Here is a 20,034-nt window from a genome sequence, read left to right on the forward strand (position 1 = left end):
TCATGTTGTTTCACGTAATCATGTTGTTTTATGTAATCATGTTTCACGTAACCATGTTGTTTCACGTAATCATGTTGTTTCACGTAATCATGTCGTTTCACGTAATCATGTCCTTTCATGTAATCATGTCCTTTCACGTAATCATGTTGTTTCACGTAATCATGTCCTTTCATGTAATCATGTCCTTTCACGTAATCATGTTGTTTCACGTAATCATGTCCTTTCATGTAATCATGTCCTTTCACGTAATCATGTTGTTTCACGTAATCATGTCCTTTCATGAAATCATGTTGTGTTGTTTCATGTCCTTTCATGTAATCATGTTGTGTCATGTAATCATGTCCTTTCATGTAATCATGTTGTGTCATGTAATCATGTCCTTTCATGTAATCATGTTGTTTCAAGTACTCATGTTGTGTCATGTAATCATGTTGTTTCACGTAATCATGTGTCACGTAATCATGTTGTTTCACATAATCATGTTGTTTTATGTAATCATGTTTCACGTAATCATGTTGTTTCACGTAATCATGTTGTTTCATGTAATCATGTCGTTTCACGTAATCATGTCCTTTCATGTAATCATGTCCTTTCACGTAATCATGTTGTTTCACGTAATCATGTCCTTTCATGTAATCATGTCCTTTCACGTAATCATGTCCTTTCATGTAATCATGTCCTTTCATTTAATCATGTTGTTTCATGTAATCATGACGTCAAACTTCATGTAATCATGACATCATACTTCATGTAATCATGTTGTTTCAAGTACTCATGTTGTGTCATGTAATCATGTTGTTTCACGTAATCATGTGTCACGTAATCATGTTGTTTCACATAATCATGTTGTTTTATGTAATCATGTTTCACGTAATCATGTTGTTTCACGTAATCATGTTGTTTCATGTAATCATGTCGTTTCACGTAATCATGTCCTTTCATGTAATCATGTCCTTTCACGTAATCATGTTGTTTCACGTAATCATGTTGTTTCATGTAATCATGTCGTTTCACGTAATCATGTCCTTTCATGTAATCATGTCCTTTCACGTAATCATGTTGTTTCACGTAATCATGTCCTTTCATGTAATCATGTCCTTTCACGTAATCATGTCCTTTCATGTAATCATGTCCTTTCATTTAATCATGTTGTTTCATGTAATCATGACGTCAAACTTCATGTAATCATGACATCATACTTCATGTAATCATGTTGTTTCATGTAATCATGTCGTTTCGCGTATTCATGTCGTTTCACGTAATCATTTCCTTTCATGTAATCATGTCCTTTCATGTAATCATGTTGTTTCACATAATCATGTTGTTTCATGTAATTTCTTGTAATTATGTTTTTTCGTGTAATCAGGTTGTTTCATGGAATCATGTTGTTTCATATAATCTTGCTGTTTTATGTTATCATGCTGTTTCATATTATTTCATGCAATCATGTGTCATGTAATCATGTTGTGTCATGTAATCATGTGGTTTCATGTAATCATGTTGTTTCATGTAATCATGTTGTTTCACGTAATCATGTCCTTTCATGTAATCATGTCCTTTCACGTAATCATGTTGTTTCACGTAATCATGTCCTTTCATGTAATCATGTTGTGTTGTTTCATGTCCTTTCATGTAATCATGTTGTGTCATGTAATCATGTCCTTTCATTTAATCATGTCCTTTCATGTAATCATGTTGTTTCAAGTACTCATGTTGTGTCATGTAATCATGTTGTTTCGTGTAATCATGTTGTTTCATGTAATCATGTTGTTTCGTGTAATGTTTTGGAACCTATAAAATCATGTTTGATAAATCATGTTTCATAGGTCATGCTTCATGTAATCATGTTTCATAAATCCATCCATCCATTTTCTACCGCTTGTCCCTTTCGGGGTCACGAGGGGGGTGCTGAAACATGTTTCATAAAGTCATATTTGATTATTCATGTTTCATGTAAACATGTTTCACGAATCATGTTTCATAAATCATTTTCATGTAATCGTGTTTCATAAATCATTTTTCATAAAATCATGTTTCATGTAACTTATTCATGTAATCATGTTACTATGATTTATGTAACCATGATTCATGTAATTATGATTCGTGTGTACATGTTTCATGTAATTGTTGTTCATGTAATCATGGTTCATGTAATCATGTTTCATGTAAACATGTTTCATGTAATCATGTTTCACCTAATTGTGTTTCATGTAAAAAAAAAAAGATTTAATAAAACATGATCTTTTGACACATGATTGCATGAACAATGACGGCATGAAAGACGCAATTAGGTTTCATGTGATCACATTTCATTAGATCACATTTAATGCAATCATGTTTCATCAGAGGTTTTCATGTATTCATGCTTCATGCAATCACTTGATATAAAACCATCGTTCACGTGATCATGTTTCATGCGATCACGTATTTCATGCGATCATGCTAATGCCATCCATGTATGCATGCAGTATTATTAGAAAAAGCAGACATGATGATGTATAATTTCCCAGCATGCATTGCATGAAAGCAAACACAGCCATGGTGTGAGAATAAAAACATGATATGCTCAGTCATACTGTCAATATTTGTGGATTACTGCTGGCATTAGGGGTGTGCCGATACAACGTGTGCACTTCTGATATCATACCGATACCGGACCCTTGCTACACGGCTGACGATGAGTGACAGCATTTGACTTTTTTTTAAAATGTTTATTATCTGGCAATTTGGTCAAATATTAGCGTGGTTTCTGATCCTTTGTGAGGGCACCAAAGGAACTTCTGTGTGTTGGCAGAGAATATACAGCAAAACTTTTTATATAATAGAAAGTTTGAGTTATTTGACACTTTATAGCACTTCATGCACTTTTGTCCAGGCTGGAACCAATTATTCATATTTACATTATTTCTTATGGAGACATTTGGTTCATTATACAAGCTTTTAGATTCATAAACCCTCTTCTAGAACCAATAAAATAAAAATTCTGATCGTTTTTAGGGGCGCCTCAGGGAGTTTTGTGGTTCTTAAATGTTTATTATTGTAACAATTTTGGTTTTTATAGGTTATGAGTTTTTGTGACTTCTGATTGTTTGTAGGGGCACCTATTGGAGTTTTGTGGTTCTCAAATGTTTATTATTGTAACAATTTTGGTTGCTATAGTTATGAGTTTTTCTGACTTCTGATCGTTTGTAGGGGCACATAATTTTTGTGTTTCTTAAATGTTTATTATTGTCACAATTTTGATTATATAGTTATGAATTTTTGTGAGTTCTGATCGTTTGTAGGGGCACCTAAGGGAGTTTTGTGGTTCTTAAATGTTTATTATTGTGACAATTTTGGTTGTTATAGTTATGCATTTTTTTGTGAGTTCTGGTTGTTTGTAGGGGCACCTATTGGAGTTTTGTGGTTCTTAAATGTTTATTATTGTCACAATTTTGGTTATATTTATGAATTTTTTTTAGTTTTGATCGTTTGTAAGGGCACCTATTGGAGTTTTGTGGTTCTTAAATGTTTATTATTGTCACAATTTTGGTTATATTTATGAATTTTTTTTAGTTTTGATCGTTTGTAAGGGCACCTATTGGAGTTTTGTGGTTCTTAAATGTTTATTATTGTAACAATTTTGGTTTTTATAGGTTATGAGTTTTTGTGACTTCTGATTGTTTGTAGGGGCACCTATTGGAGTTTTGTGGTTCTCAAATGTTTATTATTGTAACAATTTTGGTTGCTATAGTTATGAGTTTTTGTGACTTCTGATCGTTTGTAGGGGCACATAATTTTTGTGTTTCTTAAATGTTTATTATTGTCACAATTTTGATTATATAGTTATGAATTTTTGTGAGTTCTGATCGTTTGTAGGGGCACCTAAGGGAGTTTTGTGGTTCTTAAATGTTTATTATTGTGACAATTTTGGTTGTTATAGTTATGCATTTTTTTGTGAGTTCTGGTTGTTTGTAGGGGCACCTATTGGAGTTTTGTGGTTCTTAAATGTTTATTATTGTCACAATTTTGGTTATATTTATGAATTATTTTTAGTTTTGATCGTTTGTAAGGGCACCTATTGGAGTTTTGTGGTTCTTAAATGTTTATTATTGTAACAATTTTGGTTATATAGTTATGAATTTTTGTGACTTCTGATCGTTTGTATGGGCACCTAAGGGAGTTTTGTGGTTCTTAAATGTTTATTTATTATTGTGACAATTTTGGTTGTTATAGTTATGCATTTTTTGTGAGTTCTGATCGTTTGTAGGGGCACCTATTGGAGTTTTGTGGCTCTTAAATGTTTATTATTGTAACAATTTTGGTTATATTTATGAATTTTTTTCAGTTTTGATCGTTTGTAAGGGCACCTATTGGAGTTTTGTGGTTCTTAAATGTTTATTATTGTAACAATTTTGGTTGCTATAATTATGAGTTTTTGTGACTTCTGATCGTTTGTAGGGGCACATAATTTTTGTGGTTCTAAAATGTTTATTATCGTCACAATTTTGATTATATAGTTATGAATTTTTGTGACTTCTGATCATTTGTAGGGGCACCTAAGTGAGTTTTGTGGTTCTTAAATGTTTATTATTCTCACAATTTTGGTTGTTATAGTTATGAATTTTTGTAACTTCTGATCGTTTGTATGGGCACCTAAAGGAGTTTTGTGGTTCTTAAATGTTTATTATTGTGACAATTTTGGTTGTTATAGTTATGAGTTTTTGTGACTTCTGATCGTTTGTAGGGGCACATAAGTTTTGTGGTTCTTAAATGTTTATTTTTGTCACATTTTTTGGTTATATAGTTATAGAATTTTTTGTGACTTCTGATCGTTTGTAGGGGCACCTATTGGAGTTTTGTGGTTCTCAAATGTTTATTATCGTGACAATTTTGGTTGTTATAGTTATGCATTTTTTGTGAGTTCTGATCATTTGTAGGGGCACCTATTGGAGTTTTGTGGTTCTTAAATGTTTATTATTGTAACAATTTTGTTACTATAGTTATGAGTTTGTGTGACTTCTGATCGTTTGTAGGGGCACATAAGTTTTGTGGTTTTTAAATGTTTATTTTTGTCACATTTTCTGGTTGTATAGTTATAGAATTTTTTGTGACTTCTGATCGTTTGTAGGGGCACCTATTGGAGTTTTGTGGTTCTTAAATGTTTATTATTGTCACAATTTTGGTTATATTTATGAATTTTTTTGAGTTTTGATCGTTTGTAGGGGCACCTATTGGAGTTTTGTGGTTCTTAAATGTTTATTATTGTAACAATTTTGTTACTATAGTTATGAGTTTTTGTGACTTCTGATCGTTTGTAGTGGCACATAAGTTTTGTGGTTCTTAAATGTTTATTTTTGTCACATTTTTTGGTTATATAGTTATAGAATTTTTGTGAGTTCTGATCGTTTGTAGTGGCACATAAGTTTTGTGGTTCTCAAATGTTTATTATTGTCACAATTTTGGTTATACAGTTATGAGTTTTTGTGACTTCTGATCGTTTGTAGGGGCACATAAGTTTTGTGGTTCTTAAATGTTTATTATTGTCACAATTTTGGTTATATAGTTATGAATTTTTGTGACTTCTGATCGTTTGTAGGGGCACCTAAGTGAGTTTTGTGGTTCTTAAATGTTTATTATTGTGACAATTTTGGTTGTTATAGTTATGCATTTTTTGTGAGTTCTGATCGTTTGTAGGGGCACCTATTGGAGTTTTGTGGTTCTTAAATGTTTATTATTGTAACAATTTTGGTTGCTATAGTTATTAAGCGGTAGAAAATGGATGGATGGATAGTTATTAATTTTTGTGACTTCTGATCGTTTGTAGGGGCACATACGTTTTGTGGTTCTTAAATGTTTATTATTGTCACAATTTTGGTTATATAGTTATGAATTTTTGTGACTTTTGATCGTTTGTAGGGGCACCTAAGTGAGTTTTGTGGTTCTTAAATGTTTATCATTGTCACAATTTTGGTTATATAGTTATGAATTTTTGTGACTTCTGATCGTTTGTAGGGGCACGTAAGTTTTGTTGTTCTTAAATGTTTATTATTGTCACAATTTTGGTTATATAGTTATGAATTTTTGTGACTTCTGATCATTTGTAGGGGCACCTATTGGAGTTTTGTGGTTCTTAAATGTTTATTATTGTCACAATTTTGGTTATATTTGTGAATTTTTTTGAGTTTTGATCGTTTGTAGGGGCACCTAAAGGAGTTTTGTGGTTCTTAAATGTTTATTATTGTAACAATTTTGGTTGCTATAGTTATGAGTTTTTGTGAGTTCTGATCGTTTGTAGGGGCACATAAGTTTTGTGGTTCTCAAATGTTTATTATTGTCACAATTTTGGTTATACAGTTATGAGTTTTTGTGACTTCTGATCGTTTGTAGGGGCACCTAAGTGAGTTTTGTGGTTCTTAAATGTTTATTATTGTCACAATTTTGGTTATATAGTTATGAATTTTTGTGACTTCTGATCGTTTGTATGGGCACTTAAAGGAGTTTTGTGGTTCTTAAATGTTTATTATTGTCACAATTTTGGTTATATAGTTATGAATTTTAGTGACTTTTGATCGTTTGTATGGGCACTTAAAGGAGTTTTGTGGTTCTCAAATGTTTATTATCGTCACAATTTTGGTTATACAGTTATGAGTTTTTGTGACTTCTGATCATTTGTAGGGGCACCTAAGTGAGTTTTGTGGTTCTTAAATGTTTATTATTGTCACAATTTTGGTTATATAGTTATGAATTTTTGTGACTTCTGATCGTTTGTATGGGCACCTAAAGGAGTTTTGTGGTTCTTAAATGTTTATTATTGTGACAATTTTGGTTGTTATAGTTATGCATTTTTTGTGAGTTCTGATCGTTTGTAGGGGCACATAAGTTTTGTGATTCTTAAATGTTTATTATTGTCACAATTTTTGGTTATATAGTTATGAATTTTTTGTGACTTCTGATCGTTTGTAGGGGCACCTAATGGAGTTTTGTGGTTCTTAAATGTTTATTATTGTGACAATTTTGGTTGTTATAGTTATGCATTTTTTGTGAGTTCTGATCGTTTGTATGGGCACCTATTGGAGTTTTGTGGTTCTTAAATGTTTTTTATTTTAACCATTTTGGTTATATTAATTAATTTTTTTGAGTTTTGATCGTTTGTAGGGGCACATAAGTTTTGTGGTTCTTAAATGTTTATTTTTGTCACATTTTTTGGTTATATAGTTTTAGAATTTTTTGTGACTTCTGATCGTTTGTAGGGTCACCTATTGGAGTTTTGTGGTTCTTAAATGTTTATTATTGTCACAATTTTGATTATATAGTTATGAATTTTTGTGACTTCTGATTGTTTGTAGGGGCACGTAAGTTTTGTGGTTCTTAAATGTTTATTATTGTCACAATTTTGGTTGTTATAGTTATGAATTTTTGTGACTTCTGATCGTTTGTAGGGGCACCTAAGTTTTGTGGTTCTTAAATGTTTATTTTTGTCACAATTTTGATTATATAGTTATGAATTTTTGTGACTTCTGATCATTTGTAGGGGCACATAAGTTTTGTGGTTCTTAAATGTTTATTTTTGTCACAATTTTGATTATATAGTTATGAATTTTTGTGACTTCTGATCGTTTGTAGGGGCACATAAGTTTTGTGGTTCTTAAATGTTTATTATTGTCACAATTTTGGTTATATAGTTATGAATTTTTATGACTTCTGATCGTTTGTAGGGGCACATACGTTTTGTGGTTCTTAAATGTTTATTATTGTCACAATTTTGGTTATATAGTTATGAATTTTTGTGACTTCTGATCGTTTGTAGGGGCACCTAAGTGAGTTTTGTGGTTCTTACATTTTTATTATTGTGACAATTTTGGTTGTTATAGTTATGCATTTTTTGTGAGTTCTGATCGTTTGTAGGGGCACCTATTGGAGTTTCGTGGTTCTTAAATGTTTATTATTGTAACAATTTTGGTTGCTATAGTTATTAAGCGGTAGAAAATGGATGGATGGATAGTTATTAATTTTTGTGACTTCTGATCGTTTGTAGGGGCACATAAGTTTTGTGGTTCTTAAATGTTTATTATTGTCACAATTTTGGTTATATAGTTATGAGTTTTTGTGACTTCTGATTGTTTGTAGGGGCACATAAGTTTTGTGGTTCTTAAATGTTTATTTTGTCACATTTTTTGGTTATATAGTTATAGAATTTTTTGTGACTTCTGATCGTTTGTAGGGGCACATAAGTTTTGTGGTTCTTAAATGTTTATTTTTGTCACAATTTTTGGTTATATAGTTATAGAATTTTTTGTGACTTCTGATCGTTTGTAGGGGCACCTATTGGAGTTTTGTGGTTCTTAAATGTTTATTATTGTAACAATTTTGGTTACTATAGTTATGAGTTTTTGTGACTTCTGATCGTTTGTAGGGGCACGTAAGTTTTGTGGTTCTCAAATGTTTATTATTGTCCCAATTTTGGTTATACAGTTATGAATTTTTGTGACTTCTGATCGTTTGTAGGGGCACCTAAGTGAGTTTTGTGGTTCTTAAATGTTTATTATTGTAAGAATTTTTGTTGTTATAGGTTATGAGTTTTTGTGACTTCTGATTGTTTGTAGGGGCGCCTGAGGGAGTGTTGTGGTTCCGCTGTATATCAGCTTGCTTTGGTGTGGGAATTGGTCAATTAGGAGGGAGGGAAAGGTAGAAGTTTCCATGCAAACACACAAACAACGAGGTTGTTGGTGGTCCAACCTGCTTTTGCTACAGAGCAGCGCTCCCGTCACCGTCACTGGTCCAGACCTGCACCACAAAAGACAGGGAGGGGGCCCAACCCGGCGGCCCGGTCAGAACCCCGCAGACGAAGAGACAAGACATGGGAGGACGGACCAGGGGGAGGCGGCGTGGGCACCCACCTTCGGGCTCCGAGTTGTGGGCGCAGGAGCGCTGCTGCTCGTCCAACAGACTCTCGGAGCTCAGCGAGGCTTCCGAGTCCAGGTTCTCCTGGTCGGACCCGGGCTGCTCCATCTCCGGGAGCCGACAGGCCAGATCCTCTCTGGAGGAACAGAAACAAAAAGATCGTCACATGTAGGAGAAACTCCTGGACCGCCGGGGGAGCCTTACTTACTTCTCCTGCTTGATGGACTTGATGCGCTCCACCAGGTTCTTCTCGGCCTCCGTGTCCGAGTCCAGAGGCTCGTTCTCAGGGACGGCCTTGAGGTCCGAGGTGACCTTCTCGTGCATCTGGCAAAGCAACGTGAGGCAGTTAGACGCCCATCGGCTCGTCTTCGCACTGGCCAGCACGCTCCTTCTCTCTTTTTTTTCAAAGTGTAACGATAACCACAGAACTATCGAAAAAGGTGAAAGAAGGACTATAGACTGGCAGACCCATGCCACACCAGGACTGGCACACCAAGTTACACCAGGATTGCCAGACACATGCTACACCAGGACTGGCAGACCCATGCTACACCAGGACTGGCACACCATGCTACCTTAGGACTGTCAGACACATGCTACACCAGGACTGGCAGACACATTCTTTACCAGGACTGGCACACCATGCTACACCAGGACTGGCAGACACGTGCCACACCAGGACTGGCACACCATGCTACACCAGGACTGGCACACCATGCTACACCAGGACTGGCACACCATGCTACACCAGGACTGTCAGACCCATGCTACACCAGGACTGGCAGACCCATGCCACACCAGGACTGGCAGACACATGCTACACCAGGACTGGCACACCATGCACACCAGGATTGGCACACCATGCTACACCAGGACTGGGAGACACATGCCACACCAGGACTGTCAGAAAGATGCTACACCAGGACTGTCAGAAAGATGCTACACCAGGACTGGCACACCATGCTACACCAGGACTGGCAGACACATGCCACACCAGGACTGTCAGAAAGATGCTACACCAGGACTGTCAGAAAGATGCTACACCAAGACTGGCACACCATGCTACACCAAGACTGGGACACCATGCTACACCAGGACTGGCAGACCCATGCTACACCAGGACTGGCACACCATGCACACCAGGACTGGCAGACACATGCCACACCAGGACTGTCAGACCATGCTACACCAGGACTGGCAAAAAGACGGCACTATCAGTTAGTCAGCAACATCTAGTAGTCTTGATGAGGTCATGCAGTCTACCACGGGATACGTACCACCACTCCTTTGTAAGGAGGTGAGAACCTGAGAGGTAAATGCCAGCAGTGCTAAGGAGAGACAAGGAAGCTGGTTAAGCAGAACCCGGCAGCTTCTTGGGGGGTCCTCAATGCCAGCAGAGTGAGACCACAAGTACTCCGGTCCTCACCGTGTTCTTCCTCTTCAGTTTGAGCTGGTTGACAGCCAGAGCCTCGGCAAACTCCAGCTGCTCGATCTCCTCCATCTTCTCATTGTAGCGTCTGATCTGCTCGCTGATCAGCATCTCCACGCACCTGACACGCATAACAAGAATAATAGTTTATGTTATGAAGCTGGTCATGACTAATAACACTTTCATAACATAACTACAATAGCTAATAACACAACTATAACAGTTCATAACATACAGTGGGGCAAAAAAGTATTTAGTCAGCCACCGATTGTGCAAGTTCTCCCACTTAAAAGGGGAACATTATCACAATTTCAAAAGGGTTAAAACCAATATAAATCAGTTCCCAGTGGCTTATTTTATTTTTCGAAGTTTTTTTCTAAATTTTACCCATCATGGAATATACCGAAAAAAGGCTTTAAAGACCTACTGAAAGCCACTACTAGCGACCACACAGTCTGATAGTTTATATATCAATGATGAAATATTAACATTGCAACACATGCCAATACGGCCGCTTTAGTTTACTAAATTGCAATTTTAAATTTCCCGGGAGTTTCGTCTTGAAAACGTTGTGTAATGATGACGGGCTGTTAGGAATATGAGCGCTGCACACACACACACAGCTAAAAGTTGTCTGCTTTAACCGCATAATTACACAGTATTTTGGACATCTGTGTTGCTGAATCTTTTGCAATTTGTTCAATTAATATTGGAGACGTCAAAGAAGAAAGATGTAGGTGGGAAGCTTTAGCCTTTAGCCACACAAACACATGTTGATTCCTTGTTAAAAATTTACAGAGTTAAATTTGGTTAAGAGTTGTGGGGCGGCATAGCTCGGTTGGTAGAGTGGCCGTGCCAGCAACTTGAGGGTTGCAGGTTCGATCCCCGCTTCCGCCATCCTAGTCACTGCCGTTGTGTCCTTGGGCAAGACACTTTACCCACCTGCTCCCAGTGCCACCCACGCTGGTTTAAATGTAACTTAGATATTGGGTTTCACTATGTAAAGCGCTTTGAGTCACTAGAGAAAAAGCGCTATATAAATATAGTTCACTTCACTTCACTACTGAAACCCACTACTAGCGACCACGCAGTCTGATAGTTTATATATCAATGATGAAATATTAACATTGCAACACATGCCAATACGGCCTTTTTAGTTTACTAAATTACAATTCTAAATTTCCCGGCAATTTCGTCTTGAAAACGTCGTGTAATGATGACGGGCTGTTATGAATATGAGCGCTGCACACACACACAGCTAAAAGTCGTCTGCTTTAACCGCATAATTACACAGTATTTTGGACATCTGTGTTGCTGAATCTTTTGCAATTTGTTCAATTAATATTGGAGACGTCAAAGAAGAAAGATGTAGGTGGGAAGCTTTAGCCTTTAGCCACACAAACACATGGTGATTCCTTGTTTAAAATTTGCAGAGTTAAATTTGGTTAAAAGTTGTGGGGCGGCATAGCTCGGTTGGTAGAGCGGCCGTGCCAGCAACTTGAGGGTTGCAGGTTCGATTCCCGCTTCCGCCATCCTAGTCACTGCCGTTGTGTCCTTGGGCAAGACACTTTACCCACCTGCTCCCAGTGCCAACCACGCTGGTTTAAATGTAACTTAGATATTGGGTGTCACTATGTAAAGCGCTTTGAGTCACTAGAGAAAAAGCGCTATATAAATATATTTCACTTCACTACTGAAACCCACTACTAGCGACCACGCAGTCTGATAGTTTATATATCAATGATGAAATATTAACATTGCAACACATGCCGATACGGCCGGTTTAGTTTACTAAATTGCAATTTTAAATTTCCCGGGAGTTTCGTCTTGAAAACGTCGTGTAATGATGACGGGCTGTTATGAATATGAGCGCTGCACACACACACAGCTAAAAGTCGTCTGCTTTAACCACATAATTACACAGTATTTTGGAGATCCGTGTTGCTGAATCTTTTGCAATTTGTTCAATTAATATTGGAGACGTCAAAGAAGAAAGATGTAGGTGGGAAGCTTTAGCCTTTAGCCACACAAACACATGTTGATTCCTTGTTAAAAATTTACAGAGTTAAATTTGGTTAAGAGTTGTGGGGCGGCATAGCTCGGTTGGTAGAGTGGCCGTGCCAGCAACTTGAGGGTTGCAGGTTCGATCCCCGCTTCCGCCATCCTAGTCACTGCCGTTGTGTCCTTGGGCAAGACACTTTACCCACCTGCTCCCAGTGCCACCCACGCTGGTTTAAATGTAACTTAGATATTGGGTTTCACTATGTAAAGCGCTTTGAGTCACTAGAGAAAAAGCGCTATATAAATATAGTTCACTTCACTTCACTACTGAAACCCACTACTAGCGACCACGCAGTCTGATAGTTTATATATCAATGATGAAATATTAACATTGCAACACATGCCAATACGGCCTTTTTAGTTTACTAAATTACAATTCTAAATTTCCCGGCAATTTCGTCTTGAAAACGTCGTGTAATGATGACGGGCTGTTAGGAATATGAGCGCTGCACACACACACAGCTAAAAGTCGTCTGCTTTAACCGCATAATTACACAGTATTTTGGAGATCTGTGTTGCTGAATCTTTTGCAATTTGTTCAATTAATATTGAAGACGTCAAAGAAGAAAGATGTAGGTGGGAAGCTTTAGCCTTTAGCCACACAAACACATGGTGATTCCTTGTTAAAAATTTACAGAGTTAAATTTGGTTAAGAGTTGTGGGGCGGCATAGCTCGGTTGGTAGAGTGGCCGTGCCAGCAACTTGAGGGTTGCAGGTTCGATCCCCGCTTCCGCCATCCTAGTCACTGCCGTTGTGTCCTTGGGCAAGACACTTTACCCACCTGCTCCCAGTGCCACCCACGCTGGTTTAAATGTAACTTAGATATTGGGTGTCACTATGTAAAGCGCTTTGAGTCACTTGAGATAAGCGGTATATAAATATAATTCACAAAACTTTACTATGGATCACATCGGACATGGATCCCGACCACTTGTCAACCAGCAGGTTTCGGTGAGAAAATTGTGGTTAAAAAGTCGCCACTTGCATGATATCAGCTGAGCTTGTGCCTCCCGTACAGCTGCCGTCGACTTCCCCGAGATGCTGCGCGTCAACACCCGGCCGTGGACGTACACTTCCGACTATCAGGTACTGTTAAACTCACTAAAACACTAGCAACACAATAGAAATATAAGGGATTTCCCAGAATTATCCTAGTAAATGTGTCTAAAAACATATAAATCCGTCTCAATGCAACGCAATTGTGTTTTGTTTTGTTTCTAGTCCAGGGGTCAGGAACCTTTTTGGTTGAGAGAGCCATGAAAGCCAAATATTTCACAATGTATATTCTGTGAGAGCCATATCATATTCTTTAACACTGAATACAACTAAATGTGTGCATTTTCAAGACCAACATTTTAGAACAGCAGTATAATAAGTATTTTATTATTTTTATTAACATTGTTATTCTAAAGCTAACCAATAATAAATATAATACTTCTTAACATTAATGCGACATCTTGAACAGGGGCGATAAAATGCATGAGAATGTTTTAAAATATCAACGTTATTTTTAACACTGTGATTACCAGCGGAATTATTCTTTACTTATCCTGTTACGCAAAGTCAGCTAAGATTTATCTGAGAGCCAGATACAGTCATCAAAAGAGCCACATCTGGCTCTAGAGCCATAGGTTCCTGTGATGTAACATTATTCGGTATTAAGAAGGGACCTTTATTTTGAAGGCGAGTTGCTCCTTCCTCTGGTTTCCGGAAGTCTGCGTGTGACAGTCTGACGCTCACTTGTATACACACGAGACGTATTTACGTGATTCAGCGCTTAAAAGTTTGTTGTTTCTTCCACGAAGTGCCTTGGAAACATTGTCTGTAAGTCTTGTGTCTGTTTTATGAGTAACATGAAGACGTTGTGTGTGCGTGTAAATGTAAAAAAAATAGTACTCTGGGAAGATAGCTTGTTCTCCTGTTTTAGCTTGTTGCTACTTAGCATTTAGCTTCTTTGCTCGCTAGCTCATTCCTCTAAAGGAGGGTGCAATGTTTGTGTCTCTCTTCAGTATATAATGTATATTATCCTGTGTTAATAAACATTCCATATGTACATCTTATTCATGTGTGGCTTTGAGTGTTAGGACTATTTACATATATTTATGAGCACTGTTTACATGCTATTGTATGGGCTGTGTGAAAACATGTTATTCAGCAAAAATGTATGGACATGTTACTTAGTAGTGTTTATTTGACATATATTTTGTGTATCTTTATACAGTTTTACAAACAAAAAAGATAACCAAAACAAACTAATCAATACAAGGAAAAGAGAAAACAAAGAAAGAAATGACCAATTAGACAAGAAGAAAGGAAAAGTGCATTCTCTGTGAAAATCACTGAAGCTTCTTAAAGATAAAAGGCCTGGACTCTTTTTTTCCATTTCCTTGGGATCTTCATGTTAACTATCTGTCAACTTGTTTACGTCACGGACACAGACACGTAGGACGGAATAGTTCCCTACCCCTGTTCTAGTCCAACGCTACCAATATCCTCAAACACAAATCTTTCATCCTCGCTCAAATTAATGGGGAAATTGTCGTTTTCTCGGTCGGAATAGCAGTTTTTGTTGGAGGCTCCCATTAGAAACAATGTGAATGTATGAGGAGCCATCAACATGTGACGTCATCGTCTACGACTTCCTGTAGAGGCAGGGCTTTTCTCCAGTTGCCAACTTTATCGTGGATGTTCTCTACTAAATCCTTTCAGCAAAAATATGGCAACATCGCGAAATGATCAAGTATGACACCTAAAATGGACCTGCTATCCCCGTTTAAATAAGAAAATCTAATTTCAGTGGGCCTTTAAAGTGCCTGATTTTCGCTATCTGTAAATCCACCCGTCCATTTTCCTGTGACGCCAATACAAACAAACATGGCGGATAGAACAGAAAGATATAGCGACATTAGCTCGGATTCAGACTCGGACTTCAGCGGCTTAAGCGATTCAACAGATTACGCATGTATTGAAACGGATGGTTGGATTGTGGAGGCGGATAGCGAAAACAAAATTGAAGAAGAAACTCAAACTATTGAGCGAATAGCTATTGAAGCTATTCGGCGATCGCCTTCTAACCAACGATTGCATCTTTTGACCACTGGAGCAACTTAAATCCGTCGATTGGTAAGTGTTTGTTTGGCATTAAATGTGGGTGGAGGGAAAAGCTGGATGCAAATATAGTTACAAATGTACATACAGCTAGTCTAAATAGCATGTTAGCATCGATTAACTGGCACTCATGCCGTGACCAAATATGTCTGATTAGGACATAAGTCAATAACATCAACAAAACTCACCCTTTGTGAGTTCGTTGACTTTTTCATTGGAAATGCATCTGCTTTGAGTGTCGCAGGATATCCACATATCTCTGTCGTAGCATCGCTATCGTCGGTAAAATGTGCAGAACAAACAAGGGACTTTCGCATCTTTTGACACTGGTGCAACTTGAATCCGTCGATTGGTATGCGTTTGTTTGGCATTAAATGTGGGTGGAGGGAAAGGCTGGATGCAAATGTAGCTACAAATGAGGCATGACGATGCAATATGTACATACAGCTAGCCTAAATAGCATGTTAGCATCGATTAGCATGCTGTGCTAATCGATGCACACTCCACGTAAGTCAACTTGAATCCATCCTTGATCGGGTTGTTACCCCCTCCGACAAAACGGTGACAAGACGGTAACAAGGTGGGGACAAGGTGACAAGACAGTGACAAGGTGGGAATAAGGTGACAAGACGGGGACAAGGTGGAGACAAGATGGGGACAAGGTGACAAGACGGTGACAAGGTGGAGACAAGGTGGGGATAAGGTGGGGAGACGGTGACAAGGTGGGGATAAGGTGGAGAGACGGTGACCAGGTGGAGACAAGGTGAGGAGACGGTGACAAGGTGGGGACAAGGTGATAAGGTGGAGACAAGGTGAGGAGACGGTGACAAGGTAGGGAGACAGTGACAAGGTGGGGACAAGGTGACAAGGTGGGGAGACAGTGACAAGGTGGGGACAAGGTGAGGAGACGGTGATAAGGTGGAGACAAGGTGAGGAGATGGTGACAAGGTGGGGACAAGGTGGGGAGACAGTGACAAGGTGCGGACAAGGTGAGGAGACGGTGACAAGGTGGGGACAAGATGCGGACAAGGTGACAAGACGGTGACAAGGTGGAGACAAGGTGACGATAAGGTGAGGAGACGGTGACAAGGTGGGGATAAGGTGGAGAGACGGTGACCAGGTGGAGACAAGGTGAGGAGACGGTGACAAGGTGGGGACAAGGTGACAAGGTGGGGAGACAGTGACAAGGTGGGGACAAGGTGATAAGGTGGAGACAAGGTGAGGAGACGGTGACAAGGTGGGGACAAGGTGACAAGGTAGGGAGACAGTGACAAGGTGGGGACAAGGTGACAAGGTGGGGAGACAGTGACAAGGTGGGGACAAGGTGAGGAGACGGTGATAAGGTGGAGACAAGGTGAGGAGATGGTGACAAGGTGGGGAGACAGTGACAAGGTGCGGACAAGGTGAGGAGACGGTGACAAGGTGGGGACAAGGTGAGGAGACAGTGACAAGGTGGGGACAAGGTGATAAGGTGGAGACAAGGTGAGGAGACGGTGACAAGGTGGGGACAAGGTGACAAGGTAGGGAGACAGTGACAAGGTGGGGACAAGGTGACAAGGTGGGGAGACAGTGACAAGGTTGGGACAAGGTGAGGAGACGGTGATAAGGTGGAGACAAGGTGAGGAGATGGTGACAAGGTGGGGACAAGGTGGGGAGACAGTGACAAGGTGCGGACAAGGTGAGGAGACGGTGACAAGGTGGGGACAAGGTGAGGAGACCGTGACAAGGTGGGGACAAGGTGAGGACAAGGTGAGGACAATGTGACAAGGTGGGGAGACAGTGACAAGATGGGGACAAGGTGAGGAGACGGTGATAAGGTGGGGACAAGGTGAGGACAAGGTGGAGACAAGGTGAGGAAACGGTGACAAGGTGACGACAAGGTGGGGAGGTGGAGACAAGGTTTTGATCATTTGTAGGGGCACCTATTGGAGTTTTGTGGTTCTTAAATGTTTATTATTGTAACAATTTTGGTTATATTTATGAATTTTTTTGAGTTTTGATCGTTTGTAGGGGCACCTATTGGAGTTTTGTGGTTCTTAAATGTTTATTATTGTAACAATTTTGGTTACTATAGTTATGAGTTTTTGTGACTTCTGATCGTTTGTAAGGGCACATAAGTTTTGTGGTTCTTAAATGTTTATTATTGTAACAATTTTGGTTACTATAGTTATGAGTTTTTGTGACTTCTGATCGTTTGTAGGGGCACATAAGTTTTCTGGTTCTTAAATGTTTATTATTGTCACAATTTTGGTCATATAGTTATGAATTTTTGTGACTTCTGATCGTTTGTAGGGGCACCTAAGTGAGTTTTGTGGTTCTTAAATGTTTATTATTGTGACAATTTTGGTTGTTATAGTTATACAGTGACAAGGTGGGGAGACGGTGATAAGGTGGAGACAAGGTGGGGACAAGGTGACAAGGTGGGGAGACAGTGACAATGTGCGGACAAGGTGAGGAGACGATGACAAGGTGGGGACAAGGTGGGGAGACAGTGACAAGGTGAGGAGACGGTGATAAGGTGGGGACAAGGTGGGGAGACAGTGACAAGGTGAGGAGACGGTGATAAGGTGGGGACAGGGTGACAAGGTGGAGAGACAGTGACAAGGTGAGGAGACGGTGATAAGGTGGGGACAAGGTGGGGAGATGGTGACACGGTGACAAGGTGGGGAGACAGTGACAAGGTGGGGACAAGGTGGGGAGACAGTGACAAGGTGAGGAGACGGTGATAAGGTGGGGACAGGGTGACAAGGTGGGGAGACAGTGACAAGGTGAGGAGACGGTGATAAGGTGGGGACAAAGTGGGGAGATGGTGACACGGTGACAAGGTGGGGAGACAGTGACAAGGTGAGGAGACGGTGATAAGGTGGGGAGACAGTGACAAGGTGAGGAGACGGTGACAAGGTGGGGAGACAGTGACAAGGTGAGGAGACGGTGATAAGGTGGGGACAAAGTGGGGAGATGGTGACACGGTGACAAGGTGGGGAGACAGTGACAAGGTGAGGAGACGGTGATAAGGTGGGGACAAGGTGGGGAGATGGTGACACGGTGACAAGGTGGGGAGACAGTGACAAGGTGGGGACAAGGTGGGGAGATGGTGACACGGTGACAAGGTGGGGAGACAGTGACAAGGTGAGGAGACGGTGATAAGGTGGGGACAAGGTGGGGAGATGGTGACACGGTGACAAGGTGGGGAGACAGTGACAAGGTGGGGACAAGGTGGGGAGATGGTGACACGGTGACAAGGTGGGGACAAGGTGGGGAGATGGTGACACGGTGACAAGGTGGGGAGACAGTGACAAGGTGAGGAGACGGTGATAAGGTGGGGACAAGGTGGGGAGATGGTGACACGGTGACAAGGTGGGGAGACAGTGACAAGGTGGGGACAAGGTGGGGAGACAGTGACAAGGTGGGGACAAGGTGACAAGGTGGGGACAAGGTGACAAGGTGGGGAGATGGTGGAGACAAGGTGAGGAAACGGTGACAAGGAGACGACAAGGTGGGGAGGTGGGGACAAGGTGGAGACAAGGTGGGGGGACAGTGACAAGGTGAGGAGACGGTGATAAGGTGGGGACAAGGTGACACGGTGACAAGGTGGGGAGACAGTGACAAGGTGAGGAGACGGTGATAAGGTGGGGACAAGGTGGGGAGATGGTGACACGGTGACAAGGTGGGGAGACAGTGACAAGGTGGGGACAAGGTGGGGAGACAGTGACAAGGTGGGGACAAGGTGACAAGGTGGGGACAAGGTGAGGAAACGGTGACAAGGTGGGGAGATGGTGACAAGGTGGGGACAAGGTGGAGACAAGGTGAGGAAACGGTGACAAGGAGACGACAAGGTGGGGAGGTGGGGACAAGGTGGAGACAAGGTGAGGACACGGTGACAAGGTGGGGACAAGGTGGGGGGACAGTGACAAGGTGAGGAGACGGTGATAAGGTGGGGACAAGGTGACACAGTGACAAGGTGGGGAGACAGTGACAAGGTGGGGACAAGGTGAGGAGACGGTGATAAGGTGGGGACAAGGTGACAAGGTGGGGACAAGGTGAGGAAACAGTGACAAGGTGGGGAGGTGGGGACAAGGTGGAGACAAGGTGAGGACACGGTGACAAGGTGGGGAGACAGTAACAAGGTGAGGAGACGGTGATAAGGTGGAGACAAGGTGGGGAGATGGTGACACGGTGACAAGGTGGGGGGACAGTGACAAGGTGGGGACAAGGTGGGGAGACGGTGATAAGGTGGGGACAAGGTGACAAGGTGGGGACAAGGTGACGACAAGGTGGGGAGATGGTGATAAGGTGGGGACAAGGTGGGGAGACGGTGATAAGGTGGGGACAAGGTGACAAGGTGGGGACAAGGTGACGACAAGGTGGGGAGATGGTGATAAGGTGGGGACCAGGTGGAGACAAGGTGAGGACACGGTGACAAGGTAACGACAAGGTGGGGAGAAGGTGACAAGGTGGAGACAAGGTGGGGACAAAGTGGAGACAAGGTGAGGACACGGGGACAAGGTGGAGACAAGGTGGGGAGAAGGTGACAAGGTAAGGACAAGGTGGAG

General features: G+C 40.6%; 1 protein-coding gene across 12 annotated transcripts in view; it reads right to left on the bottom strand.

Annotated features, from left to right (window-relative positions):
• Positions 1-20,034, bottom strand: part of si:zfos-588f8.1 — a 254,175-nt gene that overhangs the window by 1,589 nt on the left and 232,552 nt on the right. For 10 of the 12 annotated variants that reach the window (XM_061883142.1, XM_061883139.1, XM_061883144.1 and 7 more), the window contains 4 exons: positions 10,310-10,433; positions 10,161-10,211; positions 9,092-9,207; positions 8,880-9,019 (listed from right to left, as the gene is read on the bottom strand). In XM_061883142.1, coding sequence (XP_061739126.1) covers positions 8,880-9,019; positions 9,092-9,207; positions 10,161-10,211; positions 10,310-10,433 — 431 coding nt within the window. Of the gene's footprint in view, positions 1-8,718; positions 8,767-8,879; positions 9,020-9,091; positions 9,208-10,160; positions 10,212-10,309; positions 10,434-20,034 lie in introns of all 12 variants that reach the window. The other 2 variants (XM_061883150.1, XM_061883143.1) reach the window with 2 other exon arrangements.

The sequence above is a fragment of the Nerophis ophidion genome, linkage group LG22 (genome assembly GCF_033978795.1).
Source record: "Nerophis ophidion isolate RoL-2023_Sa linkage group LG22, RoL_Noph_v1.0, whole genome shotgun sequence".
In the NCBI taxonomy this organism is placed as follows: domain Eukaryota; kingdom Metazoa; phylum Chordata; class Actinopteri; order Syngnathiformes; family Syngnathidae; genus Nerophis; species Nerophis ophidion.